This window comes from Hyperolius riggenbachi, chromosome 8 (assembly GCF_040937935.1).
Source record: "Hyperolius riggenbachi isolate aHypRig1 chromosome 8, aHypRig1.pri, whole genome shotgun sequence".
Lineage (NCBI taxonomy): Eukaryota > Metazoa > Chordata > Amphibia > Anura > Hyperoliidae > Hyperolius > Hyperolius riggenbachi.
The window spans coordinates 161,114,678-161,139,772 of record NC_090653.1 but is presented as its reverse complement, the minus strand read 5'-3'; the positions used below and the strand labels follow the sequence as shown (position 1 = coordinate 161,139,772).

The 25,095-nt window shown below is 44.0% G+C and overlaps 1 protein-coding gene across 3 annotated transcripts in view; it reads left to right on the top strand.

Annotated features, from left to right (window-relative positions):
- Positions 1–25,095, top strand: part of GDPD2 (glycerophosphodiester phosphodiesterase domain containing 2) — a 161,512-nt gene that overhangs the window by 94,045 nt on the left and 42,372 nt on the right. For all 3 annotated transcript variants that reach the window (XM_068247629.1, XM_068247630.1, XM_068247628.1), the window contains exons 7-10: positions 17,690–17,783; positions 23,100–23,245; positions 23,817–23,899; positions 23,988–24,138. In XM_068247629.1, coding sequence (XP_068103730.1) covers positions 17,690–17,783; positions 23,100–23,245; positions 23,817–23,899; positions 23,988–24,138 — 474 coding nt within the window. The remainder of the gene's footprint in view (positions 1–17,689; positions 17,784–23,099; positions 23,246–23,816; positions 23,900–23,987; positions 24,139–25,095) is intronic.

Below are 25,095 nucleotides of genomic sequence, written 5' to 3'. Positions count from 1 at the left end.
GTATGTATGTATGTACATAAAGTATGTGTGTATGTTTGTATACAGAGCATGTATGTACAGGCTCAGACAGGCCCGGCGGGAGTTCGGGTTTTTGCCCAGTAGGACTCTTGCCCCAGGGGGGGGGGCCCAGTGCTGAAAAGGAGGGGGGCACAGCTCAGGAAAGGGGGGAAAGTGGCACAGAGCAGCGGGGAGGGGGAAGCCCCCCTCCCTCACCTAGGGCCCCCCTTCCGCGCTCCCCCATCCAGAATTGCAGCCAGCGGCAGCAGCAGGGAATGGCTTACAGAGAGCTATATACCTGCGTGCTGCTGGGTCTGGTCTTCTGCACTGACACTGTCCAATCACGCTCTCATTGTACTTCCTGTGAGAGCGTGATTGGACTTGGCAGTGCAGAAGACCAGACCAGCAGCGGCACGCAGAGCTCTCTGACTCTTGGTGAGTGATTCCCGCTCGCTGCTGGCTGATATTTTGGAGAGGGGGCATGGAAGGGGGGCTCCAGGTGAGGGAGGGGGGGTTGCTTCCGCCCCTCCCCACCGCTCTTTGCCCACTGCCCCCCCCTTCCAGGCTGGGGGCATCTATAAACCTGCCTACCTAACTGGGGACACATATAGACCTGGCTACATATACTGCATTTTGTGGGTAAATCTGCCGACAATCTGATTGCATTTTGTGGGGAAATCTGCCGACAATCGGATTTCATTTTGTGTGGAAATCTGCTGACAATCTGGTTGCATTTTGTGGGGAAATCGTGCGCCGCGTGTGGACATCTCCCTGTTGGGGACTTGTCCTCAGAAGTGCTCACAATCTATTCCCTACCATAATTTAATGTCCTACCAAATTTTATATCTATCTATCTATCTCAAAATTTCTAGAGTACACGTGTATTGTTTTTTTGTTTTTGGTAATAAAATCACATATTTTATTTAAATAATTCTTCACCCCCTCCCCCCCAATCCAGAGCCAATCAGAGCTTATCACCTCTCATAGGCATCAGCCTACAAGAGGGATTTTCTTGTGGCACACTCGAGGGGACAGCTCAGTGGCAAAGCTGTCCCCTATACAGAACAGGGCTGTACTTGTAAATAAACTATTTTTTTTTTCTTTTATGTGTAACCGCCTGCCTCCTGCGACTGCGGCTGGCACTCAGGCTGATCTCAAAACTCTGCTCCATCATTCGGCGTAATTTCCTCCCCCATGACTTGATGCCAATCGTCATTAGGCGGTCCTGGGGGAGCCACCTTCCGATTGCCCCTCTCCATAGGACAGTACATGCAGCCTCCTGCCTCTCCCCCTCTCCATAGGACAGTACATGCAGCCTTCTGCCTCTCCCCCTCTCCATAGGACAGTACATGCAGCCTCCTGCCTCTCCCCCTCTCCATAGGACAGTACATGCAGCCTCCTGCCTCTCCTCTCCATAGTACAGTACATGCAGCCTCCTGCCTCTCCATAGGACAGTACATTCAGCCTCCTGCCTCTCCATAGGAGAGTACATGCAGCCTCCTGCCTCTCCTCCCCTCTCCATAGCACAGTACATGCAGCCTCCTGCCTCTCCATAGGACAGTACATGCAGCCTCCTGCCTCGCCTCCGCTCGACATAGGACAGTACATGCAGCCTCCTGCCTCTCCTGCCCTCTCCATAGGACAGTACATGCAGCCTCCTGCCTCTCCCCCTCTCCATAGGACAGTACATGCAGCCTCCTGCCTCTCCTCCCCTCTCCATAGGACAGTACATGCAGCCTCCTGCCTCTCCCCCTCTCCATAGGACAGTACACCTGCCTCGCCTCCGCTCGACATAGGACAGTACATGCAGCCTCCTGCCTCTCCTCCCCTCTCCATAGGACAGTACATGCAGCCTCCTGCCTCTCCCCCTCTCCATAGGACAGTACATGCAGCCTCCTGCCTCGCCTCCGCTCGACATAGGACAGTACATGCAGCCTCCTGCTTCGTCTCCCCTCTCCATAGGACAGTACATGCACCCTCCTGCCTCTCTTCCCCTCTCCATAGGACAGTACATGCAGCCTCCTGCCTCTCCTCCCCTCTCCATAGCACAGTACATGCAGCCTCCTGCCTCTCCTTCCCTCTCCATAGGACAGTACATGCAGCCTCCTGCCTCTCCTCTCCATAGGACAGTACATGCAGCCTCCTGCCTCGCCTCCGCTCGACATAGGACAGTACATGCAGCCTCCTGCTTCGTCTCCCCTCTCCATAGGACAGTACATGCACCCTCCTGCCTCTCTTCCCCTCTCCATAGGACAGTACATGCAGCCTCCTGCCTCTCCCCCTCTCCATAGGAAAGTACATGCACCCTCCTGCCTCTCTTCCCCTCTCCATAGGACAGTACATGCAGCCTCCTGCCTCTCCCCCTCTCCATAGGACAGTACATGCACCCTCCTGCCTCTCTTCCCCTCTCCATAGGACAGTACATGCAGCCTCCTGCCTCTCCCCCTCTCCATAGGAAAGTACATGCACCCTCCTGCCTCTCTTCCCCTCTCCATAGGACAGTACATGCAGCCTCCTGCCTCTCCTCCGCTCGACATAGGACAGTACATGGCTAGGTACACACCATACATTTGTCTGGCAGATTTACCTGCTAGTTCGATTATTTTCAATGTGTTCTATCTGAACTAAAAAAAAGTTTTCCAAAGCAATTTTTCTAATGAAATTGTGTTCACTTCTATGAAAAACAAATAGCAAAACCATTGAAAATCAGAACATGTTGGTAATAATCGATCTGGCTGATAAATCTGCCTAATGCTGGACATACACGGCACGTTTATGCGCCGGAATCGAGCCGCTGGCACAATACTGGCGCATCCCCGCGGATCGATTCCCGCTCGTCCCCGTGGGCACTTCCTTATCAGCGATTCGTTTTCTGCATTGTCCGCCCGCGGGGATCAAGCTTGGTATCGACCCGCTGCGGTGATCGGACAGGTTGAATATTATCAATCGAGCCATCAGCGGCTCGATTGATAATATAAAATGTGCCGTGTATGCCCAGCATAAGAATTGTGTGGTGTGTAGCTACTAGCTAGCATTTAGAATGCATGGAAGGAGGCTGGCGCAATTATAGTGGTTGACATAGGAGCTATTTTACACAGATACGCCCATGACAAACTGCAACAATATAAGTGTGCAGAGGAGTTGTGACATGACATGTTTGGTCTGTCTATCATTAGCCAGTAACTGATCATGCTGTCATACACCTCTAAAGAGGATTCAGTGTGCATGAAAAGTAACGTGTAACGAAGGATGAAACCAAGTGCAGTCTTTAGGCTATGTCACTGCTGCAAAAAATGTACATGCAGACAGGATTTCAGTAAGTTGAGAAATCACTCATCCTCTTTAGCAGTTTTTGACATCCTGTCCTCAGACATAAACAAGCTCCACAGAGTCGCACATTGATGATGTATGAGGAGCCATACCTTGGTGGGAGTGTCTGAGAGCTGGGAAAAGGGAGTGCTAATGCATACTAAATCAGAAGGAGGAGGGCAAACAGTAAGGGAGGATATGACATCACGATTGGCTTCACACACAGTCATCCTAAAATGGAACCTCCCAGGAATAGAAATCTCTTTATTTACTATATATAACTCGCTGCAAAGCAAACCATGGACAGTGCAATGCATATGTTATGTAAGTACAGCAAGTATTTATCTACTTATATATGTGTTTTTTTTTCCGGAGACACTATGCCTAACAGCTCCTCTTTAAGAGTCAAACACGGCCCATGTGTGAGGGGTTAATACAGTGGAAGGCACTATCCCTGCCATGAATACTATCATATATCCCATTATTATAGCTCTCAAGTGTACATATTATTTTATAAACTGTAAACCACCCTCCGGGTTGACACTGACTTTAAAATCACAGTGCAATATATTTTACATAGTTGACTTGTCATTTTCATGTAGCCATGTTGATTTGTATGTTGGTATATCACTGCCCTATATTATTTTAACTAAAGAATAAAGGGTATGTTTTAGTGTGTGGGGGCTCTGTCCAATTTGGAGGTAGTATTGTGAGTATTTCATATGCCTCTGATGAAGTATCCTCTAGCAGCGAAACACGTGGCAGGCAATATTTGAACTCTGCATATAGAGTAACTTGCTATTTCTTGTATGAACCCAGAAGAATTTGTGAAACAATAAATGTGATACATCTTGTCAACTAATTGTCAGCTCAGGTTAAACCCCTATTTTGGGACTGTGGTTGGCTACATTAACAAGGAGGGGGGTACTTTGTATGTTTCGGGCTTTATATAATGATATTGCAAGGTCTAACTGCAGCATCTGGAAATTTTTCATAGTAAAGGGCTTTTTTTTTAATTTACTTACATCAGTGCCGAGACAAGGTCCTCCAGCAACAGGGGCCAGAATGCCAAACTACTCCCCCCCCCCCCCCCCCCCCCACACACACACTGCACAAACACACACACACCACCTCCATCATATCTCCCATCTTCCCCCCCACCCCTTAAAATAAACAATGACCCGAGCACCAACATTTTTGTTTTTAAATGAACCTCCCAATAAGGGAGGTTTATAATAGTGTACTGTGGTTGGTGTTTGTATAAGAGGCATTGCTTGGGGAGACTACTCCTGTGGCCCCATGTCTGTATGGTGGTCCCATATTCTCCGCACAGTGCCACATTTTCATTTTCTTGGAGTTGGTGAGTGCATAAGCCCACCGCAATGCATGCTGAGAGATGTAGTTTGTGAATGAGAGTACAGAGATCCATTGACTACATCTCCCAGCATGTGCCCGCTGACCCCATGAAAATGAAAATGTGGCATTATGCGGAGGAGATAACCACCATATGGATGAGAGGCCACAGGAGTAGCTCCGAAAGGTAAGTAATGCCTCTCATCCCAACCCCCATCCCCCCAATAGACACTGATAGGTTTTATCTTATGGAGAGGTTAATCTAAAGGATATCCAAGAGGGGGGGGGGGGGGGGGGAGTAAGGTTAGTTTGCTTACTAGCAGTGTATCAGGTCCCTCGCTGTAGTTCTGCTGCCCTCCAGGGTGCTGCTGTACTCTCTGAAATATCCCCAACTACAGATGTGATTGCGGTCCACTGTGAAAGCATGGCTGGATCTTTTAGAGGAGACAGTGGCACCCTGAAGGGCAATGGATCTACAGCAAGGGACCTGATAGACTGCTCGGAGCTAAAAGTAGCCCCAGGTAGGTAAACTAATATTTCTCCCCCAGCTAGGATATCCTACTACTCCTCTCTCTCCTCCCACCTCCATCACATATACGGCCAATCAGGAGGGGGTTCGGGGTACAAGGTAGCGAGTGGTGCTGACGTTGCTATGGTGACCAGAGACTCTGCCGGGACCTCCATCTCCACGCTGCATCAAGATGACAAGCCATTTCCTTCGCACTGGGGGGCTGCAGCCTGCTGCTTCACTGTCTGCCTCTCAGCCCGGTGTCTTGCTGTATCAGGGCCTATTTCCATTTGGAAATGGGAGCCGATGCAGCTACACATCACTTCCGCTCCCATTTGCGTCACTTCCGCATGGGGATATGCGGAAGTGTATTGGAGAAGATGGCGTGCCGATGCCGCTGTGTGAGAATCTGCAGCATGCTGCAGATTCTTGGATTGCTCCGCACTGCTCCGCAAAACCAGCACACAATGGAAACTGTTCCATTGCCGTGCATTGGTTACATTGCAGCCGCGATGCGATGTGTCTACGGAGCCGCATCGCACTGCAAACAGTAGAAATGGGCCCTCAAATAGCCGTTTAGGGTTGTATGGCTCCAGTCCCCATGATCATAACTGTGACTGCATAGTTGTCAAATACCGTGGGTACATACTCTAACTTGTATGTGTTATATGAAATTAAGAGACAGGTTTAACCCACAGCACCATCCCTGATGACCACACATTTAATATGGGTGAAGAAAAGATGTAGTTCCAGCACTCAACTGAGATTGCAATTACAACAGGGGACTGGGCTAGGCTTTGCTGTATAATAAACTGTAGAAGTGTAAGTCCCTTTAAACTGCGTGCTCCGGCAAGAAGTCAAGTAGCAATATCGTGTGTGTAGAGGGAGAGAGGGCACAAAGCCAGCACTGCAGTTGGGGTTCTTTATTGAGGCAAAAACGAACACTTACAGTTATGTAGCAGCCAGATGTCAGGGCAGGTTGAGTGGGCGCCAGGTCTGTGTCCCCCTGCGGACGTCCGTTTCGCGCTAACCGCGCTTGTTCACCGCAATGGGGAAGAGTACCCCATTGCGGTGAACAAGCGCGGTTAGCGCGAAACGGACGTCCGCAGGGGGACACAGACCTGGCGCCCACTCAACCTGCCCTGTCATCTGGCTGCTACATAACTGTAAGTGTTCGTTTTTGCCTCAATAAAGAACCCCAACTGCAGTGCTGGCTTTGTGCCCTCTCTCCCTCTACCCACACATTTAATAGTCTGCATGGCTGGTTGCTTCAGTTGCTTTTGTTGTCAATAATGTTTCTGTAATGCAGACCAGCTGAAGAGCTCGACTTCCTGCTGTTGCCTAGCAGCACCACGCAGCCGGCCGGCTCCTGACATATGTCTCACACTGCCGTGTGCTGGGTTGTAATTGCGAGTGGCGTTACTATCACACGTGAGTGGTGGGAAGCCCGGGTATTAAAGGACTCCTGGGCTGGCCCGGGACTGAGGGACTCGGACTGCAGTCTGCCAGTGCTAGGAAGGCAGATGGGAGGGGAGAGGAGGCAGGCAGGCAGCTGGCTGGGCAAGCAGAGAGATGGAGAGCCATGCGCTCTCACAGCATTGCGCCCAGAGGCTGGTGCCTCTCCAACCTCTTCTTCGGCACGACCCTGTACTTCATCATCATTACTGCATGTAGTTCCACTGTTGTCTTGCTGTTTCTGATTGCGGATGATATTTGCTTTGACCATACAGTTCAGCCAGTTCAGTCAGTCTGCACTACCTGTTGTTTCCTGGCCTGTGCATTCTCTATATGTTTTGTAAAACTTCCAACTGTTCCATTTCCAGAGGTGCAGTCCCTCTTTTCAAAATAAATACATCTGTCCCTCTTTCTTCCTCTTTTTTGTTTCTTTTAGATCTATTGAGCACATTTATGTAACTATATGTATGTCCCTGCTAAGAAATGTTTTATGTAACTCCATTTTACATTATAGTTGGATGTTAGTGATAATAGAAAAGACCAGAATGTTTTAAATAATAAATATACCTTTTGTGTGTAGATTCTTTGTGGTATGTGGGACCAGAGGTGTAGCAGGGGCATGTCTAGCAGCATTATAGAGGATCTGTATGTATTTCTTATCTCAGAACATTGACTCTAGGTGGTCACTTGTATACTGTAGGTTTCTAATCTTTCCTACCCTGCCTGTATTCTCATACATGCTACTGTATTTTTTGGAATATAAGACACCACTTTTTCTTCGTAATATTCTGAAGATACGGTAGGTAAGTGATGTCAAGTGCGCAGGGAATCTATATTACGTGATCCTGCCAATGTGCTCTTCTCCCCCTTGCTCCGGTCCTGCTTCTACACGGGCTCCTCTTCTCCTGCAGCTGCTGGTGATATTCTGTACATTGCAGGTGTCTGCCGCTGTATAAGTCTGGGTTCCACGTGGCCATTGTACTTGTAACCTGTTTTGACTCTTGTTCCCTACCCGATAGGGATAGGTCTACTGAGCAATTCCAGTTCTAAAAAGTGTCTGTCCCTTGCTACCAAGTCCAAGTTGTATTGCTCAGCAAAACCCTTTTTATCTCTTGTTTATGGTATTCATTTCTCCCTTTGTAGCTATAAAATATCTCAGATTCCGCCTTTTACAGTTGCATTACTATTTTGGAGACTCTATAGGAATTATTTGCATGAAAATAAAAACTAACAAAGATAAACACAAAATAAAAAAAATAAAATAACCAGTTCTCCTATGCTCCTTGAAAATTGTGCAAAAGGTGGATTAGCGCATCACCAGGCCGCCTCTGAATGGCCTCCAATCAGAGGTGCGCTGAGCCCCCCCCCCCCCCCCAGAAGCTGCAAACGCACCTTGAACCCAAACAGAAGCTCTGCATATACACCAAAAGCAAAACTGTTAAGTGGGAGCAGCTGACCAAAATTGAATTAAATTAGTACATTGCAAGGGAATGAACAGCGCTACTTAAAAACAGATAAGTGCCTACCTGCAAGAGAGTGCAAGCCCCACTTGTGGGATAAAATACACACCTAGCATACACATGACCTGTCTACCACTGAAGGATGTTGGTTTCCGTAACAGCTTGCATGCAACTTGTTAAGTACTCGTCCCTCCCACTGCGGAGACGTTATCCTTGATGGGAGGGGTCCTAACACTAACTAAATCCTAACCTATGTATATGCACAGCCTGGGTGCGGCCAGCCAAGTAAAATTGAAAATTGCGCAAAAGGTGGATCAGCGCATTAACAGGCCGCCTCCGAATGGCCTCCAATCAGAGGAGCGCTGAGCTCCCCCAGAAGCTGCAAACGCACCTTGAACCCAAACAGAAGCTCTGCATATACACCAAAAGCAAAACTGCAGTGGGAGGGACGAGTACTTAACAAGTTGCATGCAAGCTGTTACGGAAACCAACATCCTTCAGTGGTAGACAGGTCATGTGTATGCTAGGTGTGTATTTTATCCCACAAGTGGGGCTTGCACTCTCTTGCAGGTAGGCACTTATCTGTTTTTAAGTAGCGCTGTTCATTCCCTTGCAATGTACTAATTTAATTCATTTTTGGTCAGCTGCTCCCACTTAACAGTTTTGCTTTTGGTGTATATGCAGAGCTTCTGTTTGGGTTCAAGGTGCGTTTGCAGCTTCTGGGGGGGCTCAGCGCACCTCTGATTGGAGGCTATTCGGAGGCGGCCTGGTAATGCGCTGATCCACCTTTTGCGCAATTTTCAATTTTCGATTTTACTTGGTTGGCCGCACCCAGGCTATGCATATACATAGGTTAGGATTTAGTTAGTGTTAGGTCCCCTCCCATCAAGGATGACTTCTCCGCAGTGGGAGGGACGAGTACTTAACAAGTTGCATGCAAGCTGTTACAGGAAACTAACATCCTTCAGTGGTAGACAGGTCATGTGTATGCTCGGTGTGTATTTTATCCCACAAGTGGGGCTTGCACTCTCTTGCAGGTAGGCACTTATCTGTTTTTAAGTAGCGCTGTTCATTCCTTTGCAATCTCCTATGCTCCTGTCGCGCGCTGTTCCCCTTTGCGCTTCCGCTCGCGCTATCGCTCGCGCTCCCTCTAGAAACTTCCCTGCTCTGTGTATCCTAGTTGCTATGCGACCGGTGAGAGTGCATGCGACTATATGCTCCCATGTACTCCCTATCTATGCGCCTATTTGGCTCCACCTGTCTGCCATATCCAATACAACACAAATGTCAGAAACATAAACAAAAACACTTTGTCCCCTGAAAGGGGCTACATACTTTCTCAGTAGTGGTTGTCCTGTAAAGCCAGTGGCACATGTACACCAGGGTCACACATGCTGTGCGGGGCACATGCACTGCTGGTGGTTACAGTAACATCCTCTAATGAGGAAGTACGATGGCCACGTCATCTTCCATCAGGCCATGATGCTTATGCGACTTCTGTGTCATTACCTGCTGTTGTGATACCTAAATGTGCTTAGAAATATCCCCACATTGTTCCCATCTGAAGTGCTTTTCCAGGTGTACAAGTTGATCTTATGTCATGCTAAATAAATATTTCTGTGGTTTGCCATTTAGTTAAAAATTATATCTATATTAATGTACTAATTTTTAAGTATTCCAATAGTCAAACTGGTTTAAAGAACAAAAAAAATGAAAAGGCAACGTGGTCCGTAAAGAAAATCTGTATCAAGAAAAACCTCTCCTGGGGGGTACGAACCTCGGGTGGGGGAAGCCTCCGGATCCTATTGAGGCTTCCCCCGTCCTCCTCGGTCCCACGGCAGCAGCGAAAAAGCTCCCCAAACAGCAGGGATGTAAATATTTACCTCCCGGGCTCCAGCGCAGGCGCAGTATCGGCTTTCAGCCTCGGAGATGGGCGGAAATGGCCGATCGCTGTCAGGCCGCTCTACTGCGCAGGTGCAAGTCTCCTGCACCTGCGCAGTAGAGCGGACCCGACGGAGAACGGCTATTTTCGCCTATCTCCGTGCGGAGAGCCGAAACAGCGCCCCCGCTGGAGCCAGCAAAGGTACATTTACCAGCGCTTATCAGCCTTGTCGAGGGAGGATTGCCGGACACTTCGGGGGAGCCAGCGCTGGACTGCCTGCAGCTACAGGGGAGGGGTAAGCCTCTTTGGGACCCGGAGGCTTCCCTCTACCAAGGTGAGTACCCCCCAGGAGACATTTTTTTTTTTGTTACAGGTTCTCTTTAAGGGATTGTTAAGCGGGCGTGAAATTACTAAAGCTTGTGATCACTACTCCTATCCCCTACAGTGGCATAGTGAATAGCACTCTACTTACCTTTCCTGGTTAAATTTGGGTCAGAACCCAATCTGCATCTGTATGCTCTGGTGGTTGCATGGCTTTCCTCTTGCACTCTGGTTGTCTCCCTCATTGCAAAAACATACGGGTAATGTACAAAAGGATGGATATGCATATGGTAAAAATAGCCACAATTAAACCGAATTTTGATTTTGAGTTTCTGTATGTGACTTCATAACACTTTATTGTGGCAGCCTTGACATGCCTCTGGCGTAATTTACCAGTACAGCCCTGCAGTGACAGTCATGGCTTCTGTGCAATTTACCAGTACAGCTCTGTACTGAGGCTCATGACTTGTATGCATTGCACTAGTACAGCCCTGTACTGAGACTCATGGCTTGTATGCATTGCACTAGTACAGCCCTGTACTGAGGCTCATGGCTTATGTCTATTGCACTAGTACAGCCCTGTACTGAGACTTAGGCATTCTGTGTATTGCACTAGTACAGCCCTGTACTGAGAGTCATGGCGCCTGTGCATTGCACTAATACAGCTCTGTACTGAGGCTCATGGCTTGTATGCATTGCACTAGTACAGCCCTGTACTGAGGCTCATGGCTTATGTGTATTGCACTAGTACAGCCCTGTACTGAGACTCAGGCATTCTGTGTATTGCACTAGTACAGCCCTGTACTGAGAGTCATGGCGCCTGTGCATTGCACTAGTACAGCCCTGTACTGAGGCTCATGGCTTGTATGCATTGCACTAGTACAGCCCTGTACTGAGGCTCATGGCTTATGTCTATTGCACTAGTACAGCCTTGTACTGAGACTCAGGCATTCTGTGTATTGCACTAGTACAGCCCTGTACTGAGAGTCATGGCTCCTGTGCATTGCATTAGTACAGCTTTGTACTGAGGCTCAGGCATTCTGTGCATTGCACTAGTACAGCCCTGTACTGAGACTCAGGCATTCTGTGTATTGCACTAGTACAGCCCTGTACTGAGAGTCATGGCTCCTGTGCATTGCATTAGTACAGCTTTGTACTGAGGCTCAGGCATTCTGTGCATTGCACTAGTACAGCCCTGTACTGAGACTCATGGCTCCTGTGCATTGCACTAGTACAGCCCTGTACTGAGACTCATGGCTCCTGTGCATTGCACTAGTACAGCCCTGTACTGAGGCTCAGGCATTCCGTGTGTTGCACTAGTACAGCCCTGTACTGAGACTCATGGCTTCTGTGCATTGCACTAGTACAGCCCTGTACTGAGGCTCAGGCATTCTGTGCATTGCACTAGTACAGCCCTGTACTGAGGCTCAGGCATTCCGTGTGTTGCACTAGTACAGCCCTGTACTGAGACTCATGGCTTCTGTGCATTGCACTAGTACAGCCCTGTACTGAGACTCATGGCTTCTGTGTATTGCACTAGTACAGCCCTGTACTGAGGCTCAGGCATTCTGTGCATTGCACTAGTACAGCTCTGTACTGAGGCTCAGGCATTCTGTGCATTGCACTAATATAGCCCTGTACTGAGGCTCATGGCTCCTGTGCATTGCACTAGTACAGCCCTGTACTGAGGCTCAGGAAGTCTGTGTATTGCACTAGTACAGCCCTGTGCTGAGGCTCAGGACGTCTGTGTATTGCACTAGTACAGCCCTGTACTGAGACTCAGGCATTCTGTGTATTGCACTGGTACAGCCCTGTACTGAGGCTCAAAGCGTCTGTGTATTGCATTAGTACAGCCCTGTACTGAGGCTCAGGCATTCTGTGTATTGCACTAGTACAGCCCTGTACTGAGGCTCATGGCTCCTGTGCATTGCATTAGTACAGCCCTGTACTGAGGCTCATGGCTTCTGTGCGTTGCACTAGTACAGCCTTGTACAATCAATATTTTGGTATGGGGCCCCATGATTTGTAGCTACCGGTAGATCTGTCGTGGCTTCTGTACATTGCATTCATCTAGTCCAGTACTGATACTCATGGCTCTGTGCATTGCACTAGTGAGTGGTTAAAGAGGAGCTGTCAGCCGTACTATCTCAGAAAAAAAACACATACAGTATATAAGTAGATAAATACTTACACAACATATGTACTGCACTGTCCACGTTTTGATTTTAGTGGTTTTTCTATTGTAAAAAAAAAAAGAGAACAACCTTCTTAGGATTCTCCATTTTAACTGTGTCCATCTTGAAGCCAATCCTGATGTCATTTCCTCCCTTTATCTCCTCTGCCTGATTGCGTATGCATAAGCCTGCCCTCCTCCCAGTCTTCAGGCACTCCCACCCAGCTCTACAATAGAAAGTGCATTATCTCAGCATGAGAAATATTGGGCAATCAGAGAGGAACAGAGGTGTGGGAGGGGAAAACAAGAGGCTCCAGCCAATAAGGCTGCATTAGTTAAGTCTGAGGGGAAAGTAAAGAAGCTAAAAAAAAACTACCCAGCATGCCTTGCAACTTCCTTTGTGCGGCAATGTACCAAATAGGAGTCAAGTAAACTGGGGAATGATCATTTATCATCAAGAAAAGTAATAGTGATTTTTAACTTTTGGATTGCCTGATTAGCATCCTTATTACTTGTTTACCAGATAAAGTGATTTTTGATTTTATGCCCGACAGTTACACTTTAAGCAGAATTTTTACAAACAAGAAGTGGCCATTCTGGGCTACCTTAATGAAAACCTATTTCTTCAGGAATGACTGAGATTTAACTGCTGGGGTGTTCTTATGGTCTTGCCTTAGAAGACCCAATGCTTATGTCTGGCTGAAATCTCTGCACATTTATAGTAGAGGAGTAGTTTCAGGCTTATTTGTAGTTCGGAATTTGTGTTATTCTGTATGAATATTCACAGCTTCTGCACACTTCAGCCTGATACACCTCACCATGTGTGGCATATTCACTGATTTCTGGCTGAAGTATTTCCTCCACACACTAGATGTTTGTTCATCACTTCCAGCTCATCTAACCTTTTATGTGTAAGTGAGCACACTCATCCGTATTTCCATGTATTGGGTCTTTCAGCTTCCCTCTCTGGAATGTATGTCAGAACCAAGCTTGCCCGTCTGCTCGACCTTTCCCACATCTTAAATCTTCATGTTATGAGCCTTCAGTGAGGCCTCTGTGAAATGGCCTTTGACATAAAAAGAATGTATTTGTCTTCTATTAAATTTTGTAAGTTTACCTTGCTTTGATTTTTCTGTATGCACCCTTATTTCTTATTTTGAGTCATATCCTCTTATATCCCTTAACCTGCTGTGATATCTACTTTTTGTAATCTAAATGGAATTTTTCACCCGGGTTTCCTCAATTTATTGCTATGACTTACGGGCTTGTGCGCATTACGCTGAAGTTGCATAGCTCCAGTCATTCATCAGACACCTGGCTATAGTTTTCTTCATATAGTGCCCCTTCTTTATAAACTCTTGAACTGTTTTTGTTCTATGATTTTTACACTAATATTTAAAACTATGTTTACATCTAAAAGTTTCTAAAATTGCATTCACTTTCACAAATGCCCCCAAGAATGGTAAGATTATGATTTGTTAGTGAATAACTGTTTAGGTGACTGGTGCTTAAGTTTTATCCCTTCAACCCCTTGCTAAAATTATAACCGTTCAATTTCTTTGAAACCTCTAAAACACAATGGGAGACCTAATGTGTTTAGCACAGAAGGCATTATGTAAGTTGGGAATCTTAAAGGAGGTTCCCAAAGAAAAACATCCACAAATTAAACAAAATGCCTAAAAATCGTTCCCAATATGTCCCCTATTTGTTTTTATCTAGTCTGTGCGCTTTTGCTGAACTGTGCCAAACTGTGCAGTGCCAACAGGTTTATGAGAAGTCTTTTTTTTTTTTTTTTTATAGCTACAGTAATCTCAAAATGCAAATAACAGAAACTTCCCATTTCAGATAAGATAAGTACACTGACCAGAAGGTAATTTTATCCCTCTCCCTTTGAAGAGTTTACACAGTAATGTAAGCCTGGTATCAAAATGATGATTGCTGTGGGATGGACAGTGATCTGTAAAATAAGCAGTTAGGGGCCCTTTTCCACTGGCTGCGATCCGATTCACAAAAGCGAATCACAGCCGTTTTTCTAATCACTAGAGCACCCCAATAACATGTGAATCGCGGTGCTCCTTTTCCACTATGGCGCTTCGATCGCGATTCGTTTTTCGCCAAAACGCGATAGCCGTCCAGCGCGATTCTCGGCGCGATTGTGTTAATTCCAGACGGTGGTACAGCGGAACGCGGACAGTGGAAAAAGGAGTTTGCGTGATTGCAAGCGTAGGTAATTTGCGCTAGCTGCACTTGCTAGTGGAAAAGGGCCCTTAATTAATACTGAGCTGGATTAAACAAAAACAAAAACAAAAAAAAAAGGGCAGAAGTGATGTCACTCATGTAGAAACAGTAAAGATTGAAACCAGCAGATATATTATCTTTTTCACATCACATTTCTCTTAAATCTGACAGTGAACACTAAGGCCACATACACACATCAGACTATAGTCTTTTGAAAATGAAAGATCACAGACCAATTTTACCCCCTTCCATGTAGTATGAGAGCCATACCTACACAGTTTTTTCTATGGAGCTGAACTCCCCATTAGAAAAAAATCTTTGCAAGGTGCTGCACACACAGATGCTGCACAGACACAAAAGATCAGTATCTACAAAAGATCTGTTCCTGCAAATTGCATTCATAGTCTATGAGCTCTGCAGATCATCATACACACCTTGTTTAACTGACATTCATCTGCTGATCAGACAATCATCTGCAGATCTTAAAATCCATCCTGGTGGATCTGATCTGCAGATGAATGTCTGTTAAACAAGGTGTGTATGATGATCTGCAGATCTCATAAACTATGAATGCATTTTGCAGGAACGGATCTTTTGCAGGAACAGATCTTTTGCAGATACTGATCTTTTGTGTCTGTACGGCATCTTTGTGTGCAGCATCTTGCAAAGATTTCTATCTGATGGGGAGTTCAGCTCCATAGAATAGACTGTGTAGGTATGGCTCTCATACTACATGGAAGTGGGAAAATTTGGTCTGTGATCTTTCATTTTCCAAAGACTATGGTCTGATGTGTGTATGAGCCTTAAGAGCAACAGGGTAAGCAAACAAAATAGATTCTTATTGGATGATTTAGTTAATGTTTTTAGTTAATGTGAAGTTTCATACCACTTCAGTTGTGTGCAAGTGTATATTCTATAATAATAATAATATTATTCTGCATGCATGCAAATGCTGTAGGGTGTTTTACACCATCCTTCATTGCTGGTTTATTTTATCCCAATTTACTCCACTTTTGCACTCCCCCCCACCCCCCCCCCCTTTTTTTTTTTTTTAACAAAACAGTGTTAGGCTAGGTTCACATTCTGCCAGTTTAGCAATGTGTTTGGTCACAACAGATCTGATTTAGGTTTTACTGGATCTGCTCTCTGTTGTAGTGTGTGTTTTGATAGCAGGGCAGACCTGATTGGGATGGGTCTGTTGTAGATTTTTAATCCTTTTTAGGATGTTCGATTTTCATTGAAAGCACAGTTGAGAATGGCTGTACTCTGTCTTCATAGACATTCATTCATGCTTGTTGGCATACGTAGTGTATTCAGTGTCCAGAAAAATTGTTTAAGTTGGGACTCTGCTTTCTGCTACCACAACGTAAGCAATATATATATATTTATATATATATATATATATATATATATATATATATATATATATATATATATATATATATATATATATAATATACCTTACCTTGTTTTTCTGCACTCCCCCCCCCCATATGCAGGCAGGAGCTCATTGCAACTCTCCCACCTTCCCTGCCTTAATAAAAAGTTGTTCCCTCACAGAGAGCCGCGTCTGCAGCCATGCAGAGCAGCACGCAGGAGAGCAGCCATACCGTATCATCAGGTGCATCATCCTCTCCTCTCATTACAGCTGACAGCTGTGCTGCAGCATAATTGATACGGCTCCTGACAACTGTCAACGTGTCTCCGCTGCGTGCTGCTATGCATGGCTGATCATAGAGAGAGAGAGGTCAAGCTCACAGACTGGCACTGAGCCGTAGACCAGGGGCTGGGGACACCTGGTCTATAGCATTAAAAAACGCAAAAAATAGAAAAAAAATATGATTCGTTTCCAAGTTACTGGAAGGGTTAATACTTCAAACTTCGACATCACTTTGCTGCTAATTGATAAAATTGCTATTGCTGTCCTAAATGATCAAATTGTGATGAGCTTTTCTATGCAGTCTAAATAATACAGAGAACTTTATTGGCTTTGTTTGCTCAGAAATTATTTAAGTACAAGATGATGCAACCTGCAAAGTTATCAGTTAGCTTTAGTGAAGTATACATTTTTTTTCAATGGCATATCAGTCTATTTTATTTTTTTACTGGTATTTTTTTTTTGTGTATTTAAGGTTCTAGGTTTTTCATACCACTTTAATCCTTTCCCAACCTATCCCAAACTAAAAAGGAAAACATTTGATTTGAGTCCTACCATAAGTCTTTAGAATTCACGCCAGAAAGAGTGGTCGGGATATTATTCTCACTTACATTTTAAAGCATTATGTTCAAATCTACAAAAATAGTGCTATAATTTACTGATAGTAAAAGCAATTTTTATTTTACTGGAAAGCCCTACACATCACAGTGCTGCATTTACATGATGTGATTTGTGAAGATGTCTAAATATCAGCCGGTACACTTGAGAAGCTGATATTTTATTTGTTCATGTTGTTGCTAAATACACATTCTAACCTCAATAACAGTCTATTCTATGTATATCTATTAGGTAAAATGCATTTCCACCTATAATCACGGGTGTGCAGTGTTTTTGTAGCAGAGGTCTTACTAAATTAACATACTGTATCTGTAATGTGAGTTGTGAATAAAGTTGTTGTATTCTTGGAGCCATTACCAAAAGGCTGGTTAATATCGGTTTCTCCTGCATTCTACATTGTTGCACTCTAAGAAGCTAGTTTATGTAGCCTTTCTAATAATTGAAACTCCCAATTTCCTAAACATTTAGCTATTAACCCTTTTCTTGTTACTTTTTTTGTTTAACTTCCCCAAAACATCAGTCGCATTTTAGCTTTTTGTTGTTTTTTTTTTCTCCTTCACATTTTACTTTTTTTGACGTTATATTACATTTCATTATATTGACTGTCAGCTTATTCTGTCTCTGCTACCTTACTACAGAATGTAATGACACAGTCACCTTGCATTTACTGTTTCTGTCTTTAAGATAACTTCTGTATCTTACTGCTGTTTTGTTGTAGGCAACCAGTCCATTTCTGCATATTGGTGCGGTCATTGGTGTCTCTATACTGGCCTGGGTCCTTGCCAGATATTTTTGGGAAACAAAAGACAAAGGTACTGATCCCTTGAAAAAAAGTATGCTAGGTTTCTGCTATATAGCTCTTCAAATGGGCAGAATTGTGTTATTATCCCAGATGTTATTTTGTTTCCTCCAAAAAAAAAAAAAAAATTACAATTATAATAATGTTGGGATCATTAGAACTAATCTCCATTCAAATTCAAAAATTCTCTACATTTCCCAACTGGTCACTTTTCCAAAATGCTTTTATAGAGCGGTCCATTGTCCAAAAACTCTGTCAAGCAGGTCTGGAACACTCTAAGCTTCCGAGAATAGGGGCACTCTAATTGTTAAGACAAACAAACAAAAAAAACCCAATGTGCTTAAGGAACCTAAACTGAAAAGGATATGGATGTTTCCTTTTCAAATAATACCAGTTGCCTGGCTCTCCTGCTGATCCTGTGACTCTAATACTTTTATCCACAGCCCCTTAACAAGCATGCAGATCAGGTGCTATGACTGAAGTCAGACTGAATTAGCTGCATGTTTGGTTCAGGGGTGTGATTCAGCCACTACTGCACCCAAAGAGATCAGCAGGACTGCCAGGCAACTGGTATTGTTTAAAAGAAAACAGCCATATCCCTCTCTGTTGAGGTTCCCTTTAAAAGGAGTGCAAATCTTGTAACCTCCTGTAGAAGATAACAGCTTGTTTAGTGAAATATTTAAATAAAGCATAACATACAACATGTCTTGTGGGTCTCCCTTATTTCCTAAGGTAACCGTTCCATCATAATGTGTAGTGAGCATCTCTTTTTCACATGCTTTCAAAGCAGGTAAAATTCATGTGTTGTATTTGGGGCTACATGAAAGGGTTTTCCTGTTTCAATAGTTTTTATTGAAAATAGTTTTTTGTTTTGTAAACCGTAAAACAATATACATTATGGCCAGATCGTGAGGCAGATTAGAGATCAGGCACCAGGGTATTATAAGACTCTGGTGCCTGCTAGCACATGTGGTGTGCTCATCCAAAGCAACTGACTAACATTCACGTCATTTTAGCAAATCGGTTGCTAGCAATCTTGTGAATGTACTGTATGGTAGGCACAGATGGGTTAAAGGGTTTTTAGCCAATCTGACTTGGTATATCCTTCAGGAGTTTAGTGTTGAGCACTGGTCCTCATACTACGGGCAGCAGGCCGAATTTCGCCCACCGAGGCCTTTTTCACCCAAACACAAAATGTATAACTTATAGATGCGACCCACTTTACCTTTAAATATCCGCTGCCTGCGTATAGAATAGCAGTGATGGCTTCAGCTATCCACATATTGTAGAAGCCAGCAAGCTGGCTTCCAAACCAATTATGCATCAGGTGATACTGCTGTCCAACTGGATGGCAGGTGACAACCTGGCTATGTTTCACTGTCTGGTGCACAAAGACGTTCTTTCGGAAGGCATGGCTGCTGCTGGGAGTTTTCCTCCGGGCATGACTGGGGGGAATATATACCTAGATTTTCAATCCGACCCCCCTCCCCACCGCTAGGCCCAATACCCCCGACCTGCCCGCTACCCCTCCGGCTCGGCAGCCGGCCCCCCCGGGCGGGTGCCGCCCTTAGAAGTTTGCCGCCTGAGGCAAATGTTTCACCCCTGCCTTTAGGTTCACTTTAAGTATAAAAAAATAGATAGAAATATGGTTTAAATAATAACTAAAGACCTGACACATTGTAAATATTTTTACATGAAGATGTAACGTAATTAAAATATCATACTCATTCATGTTAAGCCCATACATAATAAAACAGTAAACGTGTAAATGTTTCCATTCTGTGATGCTCAATTTAGCCTCTAACTTTACTTCCTTAAAGGACACCCGAAGCGAATATAAACTCATGAAATAAACTATTTTATCTATCTTCCTTCTCCTAAAATTACTTTTTAAGATATTCCAAAGTTTTTTATTTTATGTTTAAATGTCCTTTTTAAGTTTTACCTGTTTTATTGTTTTTGCTCAATGACACATTCGTTGAAGTATGCCAGAGCTAAAATCTATGAACTATTAAGCCTTTTTATCTCTTTCCTGCTCTCTTATAGTAGATAGTAGAAATCTGACAGAACCGACAGGTTTTGGAGTAGCCCATCTTCTCATGGGGGGTTCTTGGGGTTTTCTTTATTTTTAAAAGCGCTTAGCTAATGGCAGTTTCTCCATCCAACTGCCAAAAAAGTGTGCAGTGAGCAGGAAGGCTGGCCAGCATCTTTGTATAAATCCTTTTCAGGGATTGTCTTTATAAAGAATAAAGGCCATGCTGAAACTCTTCCTTGAAGAGATGAACTAGCCCAAAACCTGTCGGTTCTCTCAGATTTCTACTAGGGATGGTTGGAAATGTCGATTTCCGACTCTGCAGAAATTCCGATTTCCGCCAATGCCGATTATCGATTTTATGGATTTCCAATCGGTTTCCGAGTTCGGATTTTTTTTGGTCATTTTTGCATTCTCTGATTGGCCAAATACTTCCGAGTTGACTCTGCATTCTCTAATTGTTCCAATGCTTCCGAATTCTGTGACTGGGTTACAATTACCGAGTTGTGGTAATGCAGTATTTGTACAGAAATCCGATTTCCAATCCGTTTCCGATTTCCGAGCAGTGTTTTTTTTTAGTTTTTTTTGCATTCTCTGATTGGCCAAATACTCTCAAGTTTCTGCAATCTCTGATTGGTCCATTGATTTTGAGTTCTGTGATTAGGCTAAAATTAGCGAATTGCAGTAATGCAGTATTTCTGCAGAAATCCGATTTCCGAGTTCCGATTTCTGAACGGAAATTCAGATTTCTGATCGAAAATTCAGAAATTTAAATCCCGCGAAATCCGAATGAGCATCCCTAATTTCTACTACCTACTGTGAGCTACAGCAACATCTGGAAGAAATGTGCTTCTTATTTGTATGTGTTTACATGTATTTAAAATTTTACATTTTTTTCGTGATAGTGAGACACTTAAGTAAATGGTAAAAAATCAGTTTTACTCACCTGGGGCTCCTACCAGCCCCCTACAGCTGTCCCGTGCCCTTGCAGTCACGATCGGATCCTCCTGTGCCCCGCCGCCACCTACTTTCACTTCGCCAACAGGCCCGACAGGCCTGGCCACACGTAACCTTCTACCCGTTCCAGTCCGCAATAGCATCCTGCACCTGCGCAGGGCGCTATTGCGGATGGTAATGCGAAGGAGACGTGTGGCCAGGCCTGCGCAGGCGCAGTAAGTCTGTTGGCCGAAAGTGTAAGTAGCTGGCGGTGGGGGACAGGAGAATCTGATCTTGACTGCAAGGGTACGGGACAGCTGCAGGGGGATGGTAGGAGCCCCAGGTGAGGAAAACTGATTTATTTTATTTTTTTTTTGCTTAGGCTTAAAGTGAACCTCCGGACTAAAAATCTACTCAGCAGAACTGAAAAGGCTTGGCGTTTCTTTAACAGTTTCACAGCATCAGAACTTTGTTTTTCTTACCAAAGCATCATTTTTAGCTGCATTTTTACCTAAGCTCCACCCATCAAAGAAAAAAAGCCCAGGCTTTTTTTCCCTGATGCTGTGCAGAGCATGATGGGATTTCCTATGTTGTTAATTACGTTACCTAGCAACTGGGAGAGGTGCTCAGGACACAGGGCAGTTGGAACTTGTGTCTCATGCACCCTGTCACCTCCTTTCAACCAAATGTCTGCACTGTATCTGATGAAGGGGACCCTCCGTGGCCCCGAAACAATTGTCATATGTTGCACATGCAATAAGGAATAAACTTCCTGGAATATTTATATTGGTGTGCTAGCCGTACTTGGATTATCTATACGGACTGATGTTGCTTTTTGCATCGAGGCTAAGCACCCAATCTTTCACGGTAAGGTGTGCCTCTCCATTACCTAACATTGCTCCTTTCAACCAAAAAGATGGCTGCCATCATGAAATCAAACATTTGCCTGTTCTTTTAAAACAGTATTGGTGAGAGATTATATTACCTATCTATTTTAATTAACATTACTAATGTAACTTAATGACAGTATGTTTGTTTAGACTGGAGTTCCTCTTTAAGGATCCCTAAAGTCTTCCTCATGGAAAACCCCTTTCTGCCACCAACCTTAGCCATTTAATGCTCCCCAATAAAATAACTCTTGCCCTGCCCTTTTTACTTGACATTGACCAGTTACCAGTTTTGGCTTCAGCACTGATGCCCAGTCCACCACCTCTCTGCCGATCACAAGCCAAAGCAGGTGGTCCAGTGTGTACCAGACTTAACTTCAGTTTCAGTATTAACATATGGTGACTGAGTGACTGAACTGGAATAAAGGTACAATAGTTAGACTGATATTTTTATTGTAGTATTATGCCGATCACACTTAGGAACATTTATTTTTTGAAGGCTGTACTAAATTATCAATTGTCTGCATTTATTGAAAAATCAATAGTTTTCAAAGTTAAGTGAACAATTTCATGATGCAATATCTTATCTTATCTTGTCTAATAAAAATGTTCAACCGGACAGATCGTTCAAATGATTCATTTTACAAGACATCAAACATGTATCTGTGAAGGGAAATGTGTACACTGGATTTCCTGCCTATATGGTCAATTTAGATTAAACCTATGAACAATCAGCCTACAGTGAGGTCTCATGTATGGTCAGCATTAGATCCCAGTAAAAGGCTGTCCCCCACTACCTACCCAGTGACATCTGTCACTACAAAATAGTGAGGGGGAGGATTCCTGTTGTGGTGACAAGACAGGAAATGGTGAGAAACGTTTATAGTGAGGGACACCAACATCAGGGAATACTCAGAAACTTGAGAAAACTGTCTTCAAATTATACATAGCCATTAAAGGTGAACTGTAGAGAGAGGTGTATGGAGGCTGCCATATTTATTTCCATTTAAGCTATACCAGTTGATCCTCTGCCTCTAATACTTTCAGCCATAGACCCTGAACAAACATGCAGCAGATCAGGTTTTTCTGACAATTTTGACAGATATGACAAGATTAGCTGCATGCTTGTTTCTGGTGTGATTCAGACACTACTTCAGCCAAATAGATCAGCAGTGCTGCCAGGCAACTAGTATTGCTTAAAAGGAAATAAATATGGCAGCCTCCATATACCTCTCACTACTTTAATATCAACTGTCTGCAGGTTATACATAACTAATATCAGTTGTCTTCAGTTCATACATGGCTATTAATATCGATTGTCTTCTGTGTATCCTTAACCATTTATAGCAATTGTCTTCAGTTCATACGTTACTAGTTAAATCAAGTTCATGCAAAGGCTGTATTTCTGGATGAAAAAAAAATGTAAAGGAAATGGTATATTATCTTAATCCCCATAAATATATTTTGTTCACAGTATTAAAAGGAATTCTTCTGACTGTATACATCGCGCTTGTTTGTGCTCTGTTTGTGAGTCCACTCTTCATTACTTCACCCTGCATTATAAAGGAATCTGAGCTTCCTCCAAAACCAAAGATCCTAGGACACAGAGGAGCACCCATGGTAAGGCTTAGGGCAGACATAAGGATCTGTACACAACATGGGCTTGTGTTGTCCGAAATAATTATGCGTGGTGATTTTAGGCATAACCAGTGTGTGTGCAGGTGTCACTTATCATCCATAGACTGGTAGTTGGTAATCAAACATGCGGGAAAACCATGATCGATTGCTGTCTCCCATTACTGCTTTCTCCTGTTTGTCCTCTCCCTTCTCCATAGGACAGAAGAGTGCTCAGCAGAGAGCCGAAAACTGTGTTTGGGTTTCTTTCACCCAAAACTATCACGAATGATCGTTGTGGGTGACCAAAGTCTAAGGTGTGCACCAGGCGCCTTCAGGCATACAGTGCATACACATTATTATTGTGCAACATGCAATGACACAAAAACTGAATCTGATTTCCTTTTTCTGAAATTCATTTTATAAAAAAGCACCTCTGCAATACTGCTTTGTGCTTTACAATTTAAATTGGCCCTTGTGTATCATTTTAATGTGGAAATAAAGCAGCTTTAAAGTTGTGTTCCTCTTAGATTGTTGGAATCGTTTTTTTCAGGTTCTCATGGTCTTTGTTTTGCAGCTGTCTCCAGAGAACACAATAATGTCATTTGAAAAGCTGGTCAATTCTGGTGGAAAAGTATTTGAAAGTGATGTAATGATCAGGTAAGCAAATGGTGTTTTCCACTTAAGGGCGAGATTTTTCCTGTAAATGTTTGGATGTTGACATTTTCCTCTATTTGTTTTGCTTTAGCTGGGATGGGATCCCATTTCTGATGCACGATGAGACGCTACTGAGGACAACAAATGTCAATTACATATTTCCCAACCGTTCTCGTGAAAGCTGCAGCAATTTTACTTGGGATGATCTGAGAAAGCTGAATGCTGGTGAATGGTTTCTGCAGGTACCAGAACTAAAGGAGATTTTAAAGCTTCTTAAAGAAAATGTTTTAATAAATAAAATAGCTTATTTTTTTTGTATTCACAAAGAAAAAAGCAACCGGCACTGTGATTCCAAGCATTAGGAGGAGGCTGGGTATGAGCCTTATGGTGGCCATACATGGTACAATTTTTTCATACAATCTTACCATTTCTATGTAGTATAAGGGTAAATTAAGTGAATATACTGAAAGGATAATGTAGGCAGTTCCCAAATATTACATAGAAATGGTAAGATTGTATGAAAAAATTGTACCATGTATGGCCATCATTAGGTGTGCTCAGGATATGAAAGAGAATCTGTACTCTAAAATGTTTACAGCAAAAAGCATACCATTCTATTCATTATGTTCTCCTGGGCCCCTCTGTGCTGTTTCTGCCACTCTCTGCTGCAATCCTGGCTTGTAATTAACAGTTTTAGGCAGTGTTTACAAACAAACTAACCAGCTTGTGATAGGCTCACATAAGCAGAGTGTGTGAGTCATACAGAGTGTGCAGGGGGCCTGCACCCTCTGTGTGTATCACTTCTATCCAATCACAAGCAGCCCTGCACATTCCACACATTCAAGCCTTAAGACCCATACACACGTCGGATTTTAGCGAACGACCCGTCGTTTGAACGTTCCGTCGTTTGGACGTTTCCGCGTCAAATCCGACGTGTGTACAGACTATCGTTCGGGTGATAAGACTGGTTACCAGCGCCCTACAGAGCCGACAGAAGGAAACAGATTAGATCATATAACAGAGATAACACAGCCACTGTGTAATTAGGAAAGGCTGCAATAAGCCAGAGCACATTAGAACAGGCAAAGGAACTTATAGGATAGAAGAACTAAGGCTGACAATTTTGTTACAGAGTCTTTTGAAGAACATATCGATATTTCAAAAGTAAAAGAACAAATCATCCGGCATTACATACTTGG